The sequence below is a fragment of the Aulonocara sp. 'chitande type north' Nkhata Bay genome, linkage group LG3, assembly GCF_057382095.1.
Source record: "Aulonocara sp. 'chitande type north' Nkhata Bay isolate Kocher_YH1m ecotype deep benthic linkage group LG3, A_spYH_male_GT1.1, whole genome shotgun sequence".
NCBI lineage: Eukaryota > Metazoa > Chordata > Actinopteri > Cichliformes > Cichlidae > Aulonocara > Aulonocara sp. 'chitande type north' Nkhata Bay.
Genome location: NC_141346.1, coordinates 71,035,853 through 71,050,111, shown reverse-complemented (window position 1 = coordinate 71,050,111; position 14,259 = coordinate 71,035,853). Strand labels below are relative to the sequence as shown.

The 14,259-nt window shown below is 39.5% G+C and overlaps 1 protein-coding gene across 2 annotated transcripts in view; it reads left to right on the top strand.

The window, feature by feature from the left end:
• The first annotated feature begins 11,072 nt into the window (after positions 1-11,072).
• Positions 11,073-14,259, top strand: part of LOC147336914 (protein NLRC3-like) — a 28,339-nt gene continuing 25,152 nt past the window's right edge. The window contains exon 1 of one of the 2 annotated variants that reach the window (XM_086287183.1): positions 11,073-11,803. In XM_086287183.1, coding sequence (XP_086143309.1) covers positions 11,755-11,803 — 49 coding nt within the window. In that variant the 5' untranslated portion in view covers positions 11,073-11,754. The remainder of the gene's footprint in view (positions 11,804-14,259) is intronic. The other variant, XM_086287185.1, reaches the window with a different exon arrangement.

Below are 14,259 nucleotides of genomic sequence, written 5' to 3'. Positions count from 1 at the left end.
GGTTTTATTGCACCATCAGTATTATGAAAATACATCTTCTGTGGAAATTTACATACCTTGTTGGGAGATATAAGCTCAAAATGTTCCCACACAGGGGAGGACATCCTCCTCTTCTTAGCTGGCTCCATTCTCTCCTGACTTTCTCTCCTCACTCTCATAAACCTCCAAACTCTCTCCAAACTCTCACTAACCGCAACTCTCCATCAAACATCCACATTTTGAATGAAGTCTGAGGGGTTTATATCGCTGTCATATCTCGCGGCAAAGTTCGAACCACTTCATGAACCAGTCACGTGGTACAGCCGGGCAGCGAGGCTTCGGACGTCATCATTTTCAGCTCCTCCCATAAATGAAGCAAGCCTCGATACGCGCTTCGCGGAAACGCCCCCTCCATTACTCGACACACGCTTCGAAGCCTCGATACAGAACGTCACATCACTATAAAGCAGTAATTTTGAGTTCAGTTCCTGTCTCCGTGAGTTTTGCGTTTGGGTCCTCTTCTGCCTCCACACAGCTTGTTCATGACAGTACGACGCAACCAGTAATGGACCCAGCAACTCACAACCCCTCCGCTGAGCTCCGGGAGGATTTGATTTATAGAGTGGAGTATCACTGTCAGGAGTGGGTGGCGCTGCCAGGGGATGAATACCGGGAAACCGTAGCCGTCCGTCTACAGCGGATGGCCACTTGTGTTTTGCCATTAGTTCTGTTCTCTGACTTCATGCACTTACGTTTTATTTTTATATTTTTTTCCAAAAAAAAAATGTTAGACAATCATATTTTAACTTTGGATCACATCTTGACTAAAAATGACAAATGTAGATATATGCATAATTAAGATTCTTTAAAATCACAATTTCCAGAACTGACTTTTAATTATAAGATTGACTTTGCGCTTTTGCTGTAACCTTGAAAGATAGTACCTGGAGAAGTGACTGAATTTGTTCATTTTTCTAACTGACCTGAGGTATGGTGGAAGAGAGTGTGGATTCCAAGTGCCTCAAGAAATCCTGCACCAGTTTGATGACATTCTACCTGCTCAGTACAGTCTATGTGGGGACGACAATCTCCAGGTTCATTTCACAAACTTGGAAAGACAGAGTGAGCTCCCTCGACCAGTCAACTGGACTACTGCAGTTGAAAATTATATAACACTCAAAAATATGACTGGACTTTAGAGGTCAATGTAAAATCATCTGCTAGATGTGAGTACAATTACCACTGACACTAATTGTCACAAACCAACTTTAATGAGTATTGAAAAAAATAGTACCAAAGTTTTTATATAAATAGTTTCACTACCGTCAACTTTTCAGTGTGTACGCTTTCTACCTGAAGAAATCAAAAGACCATACTGTACAAAATAACTTGTTCCTTTTAATTAGGTGTTGTAACAAACATGTTGATTAATTTGGAGATCTGTTTTACAAACAAAGGTTTACAAAAGCATTCAGCGAGACCTGTATTTATGTGGGTTTTTCTTTTTCTAACTCCAAGAACAACTTGCACATCTTACAAAAAAATTTAATCAAACACAAAAGTGTTTGATTAAATAAAGCCTTTTAAATGAATTTATCAGATTTTTTTCCCTGTGTTATTATACTAGCGTGTCTCAGTACATTAGAATACTTCAGAAATGTTTTATTTTGTTACATTGACAATTTCTTAACACAGTGAAATATGTCTAACTTGTTCAATTGTCCCACTATGATACTATGCTTTTGAAATTCCAAAACCTGATTGAACTTTCTGCGATGCATTAAACTTTATGTGATTTACAGAAATTATTAGAAACAAAATTTTCAGATTTTAAAATCACAAACTTCAAATGTTTGCTAAAACCATAAATGTGGCTTAAAAGCAAAAGGACTTGGACCTTAGGGAAGCCCAAACCCAGGAGAGTTCTGGATGCCATAATCCATGGCTTCTTGGAAGTCCTCATAACTGTGTAACACTGGGATTTTGATAGTATTTGCACAGACATCTGCTACAGGGAAGCGTGAAGTGGTCTGGAAAAGAAGTTTTGGCTTTGGCTGAATTGCTGCAGGAGGAAGTTCTCTCAGTCCAGTTGCAAACATAAGGATGTCTTCAAGAGACAGACTTCCATTTCTCTCTGAAAATGTAAAGAGAATAAAAGTTATTTCTAATGATAATAAACAGGAAACAGGGGCCATTACACTTTGCTGACATAAATGTACTCATTTCAACATTTTCAACCAAATTTAATACCTTCTACAGAAAGCAGATAGTCTTGCCAGTAGCTTAGTACTCTTGTCTCCTCTTGACGCCTAGAGCTGCCAGGTGGACCAAATTGCACATGGAAGATGTTCTCAAGAAGATCAGCTGTCAGCCTGGTCTCAGTGTAGCACATGAATGAGAAGAAGAGTGAAGGATGCTGTTCCAGGGCGTTTAGAAAATCGAGTGTTGCTAGACCCTTTCTGAAACTAGAAAACAGTCTAATTTTTAATAAAATGTTTAATGTTATTTGTACAAGAAAGCAAAACTTCACATCGGAAACTACTGTGTTAAGAAAGTAACCAACATTCTTATCTAGCTAAGACACTCATCCTGCTACAAAAAAAAGTCCTCCTGAAAAAGGTCTTGCATTTAGAATATGTTTTTTCCATCCTTTAAATTTCACAGGAATAAAAAAAAGTAACAATTTATTCTTCTGAAAAGATTTCGTTAAATGGGCACATAATAGTCTGAATTCTATACCTTTGGATGGAAAGATGTTTTCGGTAGATGAAGTACCACTGAATGTAATCCGCTACTACCTTCTTCCTATCCTCCAGTGTCCTCATGAATCGAAAGCATCCTGCTGTCTGGAGCATGCTTGAGTGTTTTTCTGAGATTACTCGGAGCTCACTTAGAGATGTTGCATTCTTTATCTAAAGAGAAAAATATATATTACACACACATACAAGTGACATCCTTTGCATGCTGTCTATTAATGTGCGATATAACAGTCTTGGATTACACAATCCGTAATCAATTCAGGCATCAGTTAGTTACCAAGATTATGTTAAGTGGATAACTAAAACTAAAAATTTGCATTTATTGGTGTTTGTCATAATCATAACATCATAAATTTACCTCTAGTAGAGCCTTCTTGATTTCTTCATCTGGTATATCATCAATTGGTGCCTCGAATGTCTTGTCTTTTCCAACAAGGTACATAAAGAAGTTTGGAGATAAACAACAACCCTGGACCACCATGAACAATGGAAACTGCAATCATTCTTCCAACGTAGAAATATTCATTTTCATCTGCAGCTAAAGATAAAGACAATTCATTATAATAAAGTAATTTTGACCATGGAAAAAAATGTGAAAAAAATAGATACAGGCACTGTTTTTGGCTGCAGTGGTTATTATTATATTTACATGCTTCCATCTCCCTTTTCTGCTAGGTGAGAACTCATACTTTTCCACTTTCCTTTTCCTCACTCCCTGGCTCACAGAAACTTCACGTGTATGGCAGTCCATTCTCCCTGCAGCACGGACTACATGAGGGCACATCCTTTATCGCTATGCCTGTAATACTCTGCCTATTGCCTTCATATTAAATAATTTTTTGAACAATAATTATTGAAAATATTTTGTCATGTCATTATACTGCCGCAAGTAGAGGTGGCATGGGCCGTGAAACTGAGACACAGGCATAAGAGCCTCTTAATGCTTGTTTTGTTTGGGTTTACACCAGAGTGGAATTAACAAAAAATAGAGAGGGCATAGCCTAACATACGAAATAGGAAAATAATGATGTGTAATCTATTTATTTCAACAAAAAACTGTATTCTGAATACCACCTATTTATCTGTAGTATTATTAGAATCATGAGATTACAACACATTTACCTCTCCTCCACTTCTTTGAAGTGTGTCCCAGTCCTAGCGCACTGGTTAGCATGTTTTGGTTCGTGCAACTGGTCCGTCGGGTTATTGTCTCCCCAGGAACATTTCCGTTTTCTTTTTTCCTATTTCCGTTGTGCTTTGTGTGTTTTTGCAGCGCTTTTCTTTTTGCAGCGTTTTCCTTTTAGCAGCATTTTTCTTTTTGCAGTGCAGCGTTTTTCTTGAAGTTGCAGTGCAGCGTCTTTCTTTTTGCAGCGTTTTCCTTTTTGCAGCATTTTTCTTTTTGCAAGTGTTTTCTGAAGTTGCTGTCCGTTTGGCCTCTCAGGGCCACCGTATGTATCAGTTAACGACAGCCGTTAGCATCATTTCAGTGTTTCAGTCATAAAAACACTTCCTGTCTCTGTGGTGGTTACACTGACATCATGCAGTTTGTGCTTTGACCTCCAGAGGGCGACAAATCAGCACAGACAGAGAGCTCCATTCAAACTTTGCTGCCATCAGGAATAATTCTTCAAATATAATCATCAGTGTTTGAGCAGTTATGATATCAGGGACAATCTAGACATGTGTGACAATACTGAACATGTCACATGACACACCTTAAACATCATGTGATCCACTCTCAGTCTGCACTTTCATTCATGACTTCATGAATTTATGATCAGTTTACTCCTGAAATATTCAAATGCTGCAGGGTGAAGAACAACAAAGTGCTGACACATGTTTGTGTTTCAAACAGGAAAACCAGCAGAAATAAATCATCTTTGGACAACATGACAGAGATTAGTGAGTTTCCAACTTGCACTTGAATGCAGCACAGACAGATTCTGATGTTCGTGGTTGTAAACGTGTCCTCAAACGCCGCTCTGACTCTTTCCTTCCTGCTCAAAGTTCCTCTTTTCTGAACTTGGTGTTTGTGCCTGACGCTGATCGTCTCCGTGTGGAGCTCCGTGTGAAGGTAACGTTAGCAGTGTGTAATGTTTCCTGGCTAACATCAGCTGTGTGCAGCTCAGTTCCAGCACAAATCTGCCGCTCCATAGTTCACGGTAACGGACTCATGAGGTCGACCGTTAAACGCTCTCCCGCCATTTTGTCTGTGTGCGCGGATGTGTACGTTTTTGTTACCACTGTCATCTCATCAATAGCCTATTTGTAAAAGATCTCTGTTCATAGTTTAGTTGGATTTTAAAACTCTGTAGTTGGACAGTTTTATTTTGGACTGATGCTAAAATTCTTGCTGATTGTTTCTGTCGAGGTTTTGTACTTGACATCCGCCATTTTGGATGTGATAAGCTGTAGAGAGTGCGTCCAAAAAGAGAAACCAGAAAGAGAACCTGTTTTATTAATAACCTCTTGCAAATAGAAGAATATGAAAAAAACAACAACAAATAGGATAAAACCTTTAAATTACTTGAATTTTTAAAATCACCATCATCTGTTAACACAAATTTGATCATTTCAAATTTTTGTTTTCATTTTCTCTTCCCAGTTACTTCTTTCTCATTCTCTTCATTCTCCTTGTCACCTTACGTCTCACTCCTTAACTGAAGTTATAGTTCTAACATAAGAAGTCCCACCAACGTCCTTTATTTAATCTCTGTGTTGTCACAGTTATTATCATCAGATCAGACATGAGACCCAGACAACAACATAAGTTTACAAGCTAACATCATGTCAGCTAACATTAGACGATAGCATCATAAACTTTAAATTACTTTGCCTCTGATCAACAGTTTGATTACATTCTCACATCACAGGTTTATTTGCTAAGTGTGAGTCCGCCCACATTAGATCCACTTTTCAGCAGGTGGAATAATTTGTAGTACTGCTGTGTTTAGCAGCATGTTTTGCAAATTACTGCATTTTGTTTGACTTCCTTGTGAAATCCAACCCCCCCAATAAAATTACATAAGGTATAAATAAAAGCCAAATAAAATAAAGAAAAAATAAAATCCTCCTGGATCTCGGTAGCTCCAGGAGCAGCTGGTCAGCTGACCTGAGACTGACACGGTGTGTGGAGATGAAGAAGCTCAGAGAGCTACAGCGGGGCAAGACTGTGAAAGCATTTAAAGACAAACGGCACGAATTTTAAAATGAACTCTAAAAGACACAGGCAGCCAGTGCAGGGAGGCCAGCACAGGGGTTATATGCTCTCTTTTACAAGTTCCTGTTAGGAGTCGTGCAGCAGCATTTTGAACCAGCTGCAGACGTGAGAGCAATGACTGACTGACCCCCACATAAAGTGCGTTACAGTCCAGGTGGGAAGAAATAAAAGCATGGATCACTGTTTCAAGGTGATGCTGTGAAAGAAAAGATTTGCCAGTCGCCTTAAATGATGAAAACTGGACTTCACCACTGCTCTGATTTGGTTCTCCAATTTCAAATCACGTCCAACTTAAAACCAAGATCAGTAACAACAGGTTTAAAATAAACTTCCAGGGGTCCCAAATCTACAGAGGAGGACTCACAGGGACCACTGGGTCCAAACACCAACAACTCTGTTTTCTTTTTATTAAAATTTAAAAAGTTTAGAGCCAACCAAGCTTTAATGTCATCTAGGCATGTCATGAGGGGTTTTATGCAGATGCCACCCTTCTGCTTCAGTGGCAAATGAATTTGGCAGTCATCGGCATAACAATGAAATGCGATCCCATGCCTTCTAAAGATGGAACCCAGAGGCAATAAATACAGTAAAACGAGCAGTGGCCCTAAAATTGAACCCTGTGGGACGCCGCATGACAGAGGAGCAGAAGATGATTTGGAACCGAGAAGGCTGACAGAGAAAGTTCTGACAAATAAACCTAACCAATTGAGTGCAGTGCCACCAACAGTGTTGGGAAGGTTCGTTTTAAAATGTATTCTATTACAGATTACAGAATACATGCCCCAAAATGTATTCTGTAACGTATTCCATTACGTTATTCGATGAGAGTAACGTATTCTGAATACTTTGGATTACTTAACATATTATCATGCTGTTTACAACTACATGATGTTAGGTAATCTTACACGGATGGATTAAGTGGCAGAAACACACACGGGCACAGGATAGTTGTGATGTAAGTTTATATACCAGAATAGGGAATATTTACAAGGAAGGTGGCTATATACAGTGACAGATAAAAATGTGCCAGGAGAGTAACACCGAAGAGATGAGACGAAGCCGAGGTATGCAGATGACGCACCGGAGCTACCTGACAACGAGGAACAAAACAGAGTTTACGGAGTACCGTTGATAGCCGAAAGTTAAACAGAAGTGGACGGGGAGAGTTGGAGAGTTTACTTGAAACACAAACTACAGCTGCAGCAGTGATCACAGCCTGATGGAACGTAGCTCTCCATCGCGGATCCACAGTAGCCAACACCAAAAACAAGGCAGGCGAGCAAGCAGCGGAACAGGCTAAAACAAAAGAGAAGCAGGCAAAAAGTAAAACATGCAGCTCCACAGCGTGGAATCAGCAGATTCAGCTTGCACTAACACGTTACCACTTGTGACAGCAACAATACTCCGACACCAGACGTCCGTGACTCGGCTCCATAAAAGCGCTCACTGATGACGTCCGATGTGCCGCAGGTGTGCCGGAATGCCATCAAGCCCCGCCTCGCCTACCTATGCCAAAAAGGAAAACAAAACCCAAACAACAACAATACACCTACCCACCACCTCCTAACACATGAATGTACTATTGCTGTGATTTATTACTATTACTGAAGGTCCGCGGCTCCGAACCGTAGTAAAGGACCTCTGGCTAATACGTCGGGTTCGTGTCGGCTCGTAGCTGAAAACTAGCTTTACTTTGTTGTGTGGGTCAACTTTGCTAGTGAGAGACAGAGAGAGGTGTTGAAAGGCTGCTCCAACGGAACTTATTGTTTCGGAGGAAAACACGAACACGGTGTACAGTCGAGTCTTAATAGCTTACTTACAGCTGGGCTCATCAGGCTCTCTTCTTGGCTGAAGTGGTTATTATTGTATTTACATGCTTCCAGCTCCCGTTTTTGCTCAATGACAACTCGTACTTTTCCTTTTTCTCCCTCCTCGCGCTCACAGACCCATAACGGGTATGACGGTCCATTCTCCCTGCAACACGGACTACACTGCCCATGATGCTACATTCTTTAGAGCTATACCTGTAGCATACTGCCTGTTAGCTTAGCACAACAACAGCAACAACAAAAAGGCGCTCTCTCACCCAGGAAACGCGCAGAGAGAGAGAGAGCGTCACCCTGTAACCATGGCAACCGTAACGCTGCCGCCTGGAACAACAGAACGTAGCTGTCAAACAAAACCCAAACAGTCCTGACCCGCGACAATATGAAACAGGAAAGTACCGTCATGTAATCCATTTATTTCAACAAAGTAACTGTATTCTGAATACCACCTTTTTAAACGGTAACTGTAACGGAATACAGTTACTCATATTTTGTATTTTAAATACGTAACGGTGGTACATGTATTCTGTTACTCCCCAACACTGGCCACCAATACCCACCACATCACTTAATTGAGGAATTAGAGTATTGTGGTCTTCAGTGTCAAAAGCAGCAGTTAGGTCAAGCAAGACAAGAACAACATGGTTACCAGAATCACATGCCAGAAGGATGTCATTAAAAACCCTTAATAATGCAGATTCATTGCTAGGAAGGGTTTTAAAACCTGACTGAAAAACCTCAAGGATGCCGTTATCAACTAGTCATCTTTCAGTTGACTAAAAACAATTTTCTCTAAAACCTTGGAAACTAAAGGCAGCTTGGAAATAGGCCTATAATTAGCTAAAACGTTGTGATCAAGGCCAGGTTTCTTAGCCCTTTGAGGTCCTCACCAAGAAAAAAAGCAATGTAATTTTCTTTTTTGCATTCCTTATTGAGTTGGGTGAGTAATAACCACAATCATTTTTTTCAATAGACCCTGTAGTTTTTAAAATATTGATCTGTACCAAACGGTTGAGTGTCATGCAAATACAAGTACATTAGATAATACAGTTGAAAAAAATTAAATAAAGTGCCGAATTAAAATTAAATGAATAACAAAACCTATCCAGGGCATTGGATACAGTTTATTTCTAGCAGCATGCCAGTGAACATTGTTGTTTTCATTTCATCAAAGGACAGTATAATATCAAACAACAAAATACATCGTTTTTTCATCTGCAAATGTGAAAAATGTGCTACAGCACAAAATACTCACATTCAGGCCACTTCTGATTGAATGCTACTGTGGAAGATCATTTTTGTTTTTTTAAAAAAAGAGAAAAAAAAACAGTGCAAATCAAGCACATCTGCTTGTGGTTTTGGTCATTGGGGTCTTAGGGTGTAGCATTTATTCTCTGGTCTTGGAGAGCTGGATCATGTTAATCAAATTAACACTTAATTTGATTTATCAACAACAATGGATAAACAATGATTTTATAGCAAATAATCAACATTAATAACATTTAGGTTATGTTAGCATTAGCACCATGAAGGGACAAATCAACTGTTCGGCTGACCACTTTTAAAAAAAAAAAATTTAATATTTAATTTCACTTTCTTAATGCTGTCAGGTGACATACATCTGTTTAGTAAGTCCTCTAACACTATCATATATCAAAAATTATATCTTCTTATCTTAGTTTAATCAAAAACACTGAAAATATGTTGGATGGTTTTTTTTGTTTCTGACTTCCTGTTTGGGAGAGGTATAAGAAGAGCCAACTGTTTACATTCACAGCGCCTTCTGGTGGATTTTTTTGGCATTACAGATGTAAACCAGGCCATCTGTCAGCTCTTTTTTACTTCGGAAACATGGATTAAACAATTTCTCTTCCACGACGCAATCCGATAAAAACCGATCTCTTTATCCGTCGGCTTCCTGTGGCTGTCATGCGACTATTGCACTCAATAACACAACAGCTTCTTGCCATTCTTTGTGTGTCTTTTTATCGCTGTGTGACTGTTTTCATGTGAAAGCCTGCTTCCACTAGTACCGCTTGCCACTCGTTCCCAGAATCCTTTGCGCTTTTACCCTGGACTGACGTCACATTTTCAGTCTCTATAATGGCAGTTGTTGATGGATGTGGCTCTGATGCAGCCGTGGTAGCTGCTGATAATCACGATGCTATCAGGTACTGGCAAAAAGGAGGAAATCTGTCTTAGCACATTTGCGCCGCTGTGTGTTTTTGTGGTCTTCTTTTGGAACTATTTCAGTGAGTTTTAGTCGGAGTGCGGTGAAACTTGGTGTTTGGAATCGGTGATAGCTCTGGGAGCTAACTAGCCTTTCTTTAGCCGGTTACATGAAGTCTGTATGGTTTTGTTTGTTTATGGACTTTTGGGCATTTATGTAACTACTCTTTTAATCATTGCTTGTTTCGTGTGTTTGGTGGTTGTAGAAATGTTTTCTATCAGACTTTAGCAGAGATTTCTGTGGATACCACACATGTCTTTTGCCCCTGGTACGGGAGCGTGGGGCTTATTAAAGTAAATTTGTAAGAATCAGCAATTTATTTAAGCTTTTCTCTCTTTTTCATTTTCTTTTGCTAACTGTGTTTAATAGGAACGTGGTCATTGAGAGCATCTCAGTCGGTGCTGCTGTTTCCTGTGTCTGTACAGAGTTTGATCTTCAGCACATGATGTTCGTCTGTCTCTGCATCTGTTTCTCTGACTGCAGCTGTGTTTGGAACATCCAATCCTCCAACACCTCAACTCTGCTGATCCTTACTTACTTATTTATACTTATTTTCCACCCTGATTTACGAATAAATTCTTTACAAATCCTACCATGTGAATTCATGGATTTTTTTTTTCACATTCTGTCTCTCACAGTTGAAGTGTACCTCTGGTGCAAATTACTGACCTCTGTCATCATTTTAGGTGGGGGAACTTGCACAATCGGTGGCTGACTAAATACTTTTTTGGCCCACTGTAAAATCAAAATTCACGTTTTATGCAACTGAAGTGTTTCATTATGTAGGCTACAGAACATAATTCAGTTATAGACGATATATGAAACATGTATACTTACTGCATTTGAATCATTTAAACCATATGTGATATAAACACCTCCACGTGTGTTTGAAAAAACAAACGCTTTGATTTTGACACCCCAAGAAAATCTTCCTATATCTGCACGTGTTCAGAGTAAGAGCCGAATAAACAGCAGCAGAAGCTGATTGATGAACAGCTGAATGACATATCAGCTGTAGCTGCAGCATCTGCACAGAGTTTGATTGGCTAACGCTGATTTGTTTGTTTTTTTAAACAGTACAGCAGAGAGAGAGAGGAGGAGATGAAGAGTGCAGCAGATTGATGAGACAGTGAAGCATCTGACAGAGCAGAGCCAGTTTAAAGGAGCCTCACAAGCTCACACATGACAGCTTCATCAACATGGAGCTCTGAGTGTTTATTAAAGGATCATTGGACGCTCTGACACAGCTGACTGCAGCCTTTAGCTGTGAGCACACAGTGTCTCACATTTACATTCACTTCCCTGTCAAACTCAATAACTTTAAACAGCTGCTGTTATCAGGTGAAGATAGCAAAGCTTTCAGGGCTGAGCCCCAGTGTTTCAGGATAATGGCCCCAGAGACCACAGTCACATATGTGGGGAAGGATTTTAAGTTTAAAACTTCCTTTAAGCACTAACAGCAGAGACGCACAAAGTCGCAGACAGGGAACAAAGTATTTTAGGTTTGTATTGTCAGATTATTTAATCATTATACTGAACAAATATGTGAAAAAGTAAAAACCTCTATTATGATGAGGTTATCACTACATTCACATGTCATCGATGTGTTCTTTCACACAGATCAGTTTCAGTGTGTGTGGCCCGTACACTAAACCATGACACAAATTCATATGATGTGACACCCAGACTGTGTTCACTGTTTCTTTTGGTAAAATCATCTTCTCGTGTTTTTATAGAAAGATGATGGAAGAACCTAAAGAACAGCCAGCCAAAGCAGCTCCATCAGCAGGTAGGAGATCAGTGCTTTGTATGATGAGACGTATGGATGTATAGACTTCAGGCAGATTCTTTTTTGTAACTGTGACAAGTACATAAAATTCACGAGTTGTAACCTGTCCTAATCTTTGCCTTAATCTTTCTGTGGGACATTAATATAACATGAGAACTTCCAGTCTAAGGAGTTTGGCAGAGAAACAACTGGACTTTTTTGTACTTTGAACCCACATATGAGGTTAAAACGATGCCACCTTAAAATGAAACTGAAGAAATATTGAAACTGAAACAAATGTATTGAAAGTGAAATGATAGTGAAAAAACATAAATATAGAAATTTAAAGAAAAAACTCACTGTTCATGTGGTTTTCACACTTACATCGTTTTTTTCCACGTACAGTTATTTTTTCAGCTTCAATTAGTTGGCACTGCTTCGGCATCTGAGGGTGCGCTTGAGGGGCGGGGCTTCAGGGCCACATATATGAGCCACATATGTTTGCGCACATTATATTGCTGACCAGTGACTGTAGAAATCATGGACGACCTAATATCTGCAGCAGCCGCAGTCATGAAGAAACTTGCGTATCTCTGAACGGCACATAGAGCGGGGACGCTGAGAGGAGGTCCAGCGTTTACCGACTGTTTCAAACTGACAGACTCAGGTGTTCTTCAGTGTCTGCCTGACAGAAGGACCTGAGAGCTGCCACAATATTTTTGGTAAGTGAAAGGTGTTTGTAAGCTAATCTGTAGCTAACATCCTTAGCTAGCTAGCTAAGATGGGCACTCGGCTATCGGCAAAACTTGTTTTGTAAAGTTTGTTTAGCTAACCCGTGCAGGTGAACGAAATGAGCAGAAACGCACCGGGCTGCTCAGTCAGTAACTAACCACAGTTACTGTACTTTTATTATGAGTATTACACTGTAAGAGCAACAGGCTGCACTCTGCTGCAGCTCCTGTGCAGAGCTGATTATTCAATATGTGCAAACAGCAGCATGTTTTCACTCTTTTGCCACATCTGTAAGGATATTAACACATATTTTAAAAAAGGCTTGCACTTCAGTAACCCCTCATTAATCATTAATTACAGATTAAATAGCAAAGCCTAATATTTATGTACTCAAACCAAATACTTCTGCTTGGCAGCTTAAGTTAAAATGTGTGTTTCATTTTTCCTCGGATTACATTTTTAGCACTGACTCTGTGTATTGTTTTTACTAAGTTTGTTTCAAATATTCAGGTTAAATAAAACAGTCTGAATCATTCTTATTGAGGTAAGTTCACAAAGTTACATGTGCAGTACAGCTTACATCCTTTGAGAGGGAAAAAAGCATTAATATTTGTTATTGTATGTTGGTGACCACGGTGCAGCAGCAGACTGAACCAGGACTGAAACCTGCTCCGTCTGCTCATGTATGCAGATTCACATTCACAAAGCACCAACAACTCAAAGGTTAACATTATATTGGAAAATCTGTTGGTATATACGGCTTTAAGAAATAAACAGCTCGTATGTGAGCAGAGCTGAAGAACTAAAGAAATGTAAGAGAAGAACTTCAGATCCTGGGTGTGTGAGGACAGAAGGATCAGCTCTATTTCAGATTTGAGATAAACTTTATATTTCAGTTTGTGATGGTTCAGTTCTCTTTGTGATTACAGGAGCTGATTCAGACCTCAGCACCACCCAGTGACAGCAGACAGATCATCCAACATGTTCACATGTTAACTGCAGAATGAACTGATGCAAACAGTACAAAGGTTAAAGCACCACATGTGCTGTAGTGAAAGCTGCAGCTGTTTTATTGATAAAAACAAAGTCAAAAGGATTAATCACCCCTGTATCATATGAATGTTGGGTTTTTCTCTGTATCTGTTATTGTGCGATCTACTGTACAATATAAAGCACCTTCAGGTGACTGTTGTTGTGATTTGGCGCTATATGAATAAAATTGAATTAAATTGAAATGTAACTGTGTCACAATATATCAGCATTAACAGGACCTCAGCTTGGTGTTTCACAAAGCTGCTGATCTCAGACCTGCACAGCTTCCGTTTTAAACACTGAATGTACTCAGCTGCATGAAGAGCACGTTTGAGTTTCTCTGACACAATTAAATAAAAACTGATGAAGGTCAAAGGTCGTCACTTGTATGTCGAACTACAGACTTGTCATCTGGAATTCTTTCACAGTTTGCAAATTTGCAAATAGTGTGTTATTTACCATTAAGTGATTCAGAGTCATTCATACCAGAGTAACCAGAGAGGATCATATATTTTTAAATATATAACTATCCACAGGACTGAATATAATATCTCTAAGTAAAAGTCCAGAGACTCTGAGGATTATCCAAGTATTTATAACATTACACAAAGCAAAGTTCTCCATCACACAACGCTCAAAAAGAGATTTCTACGCCGAGTATGCATCATTCTCGGACTCCTCTCATACTGCCAATAAACTCTTCCAGCTCCTCC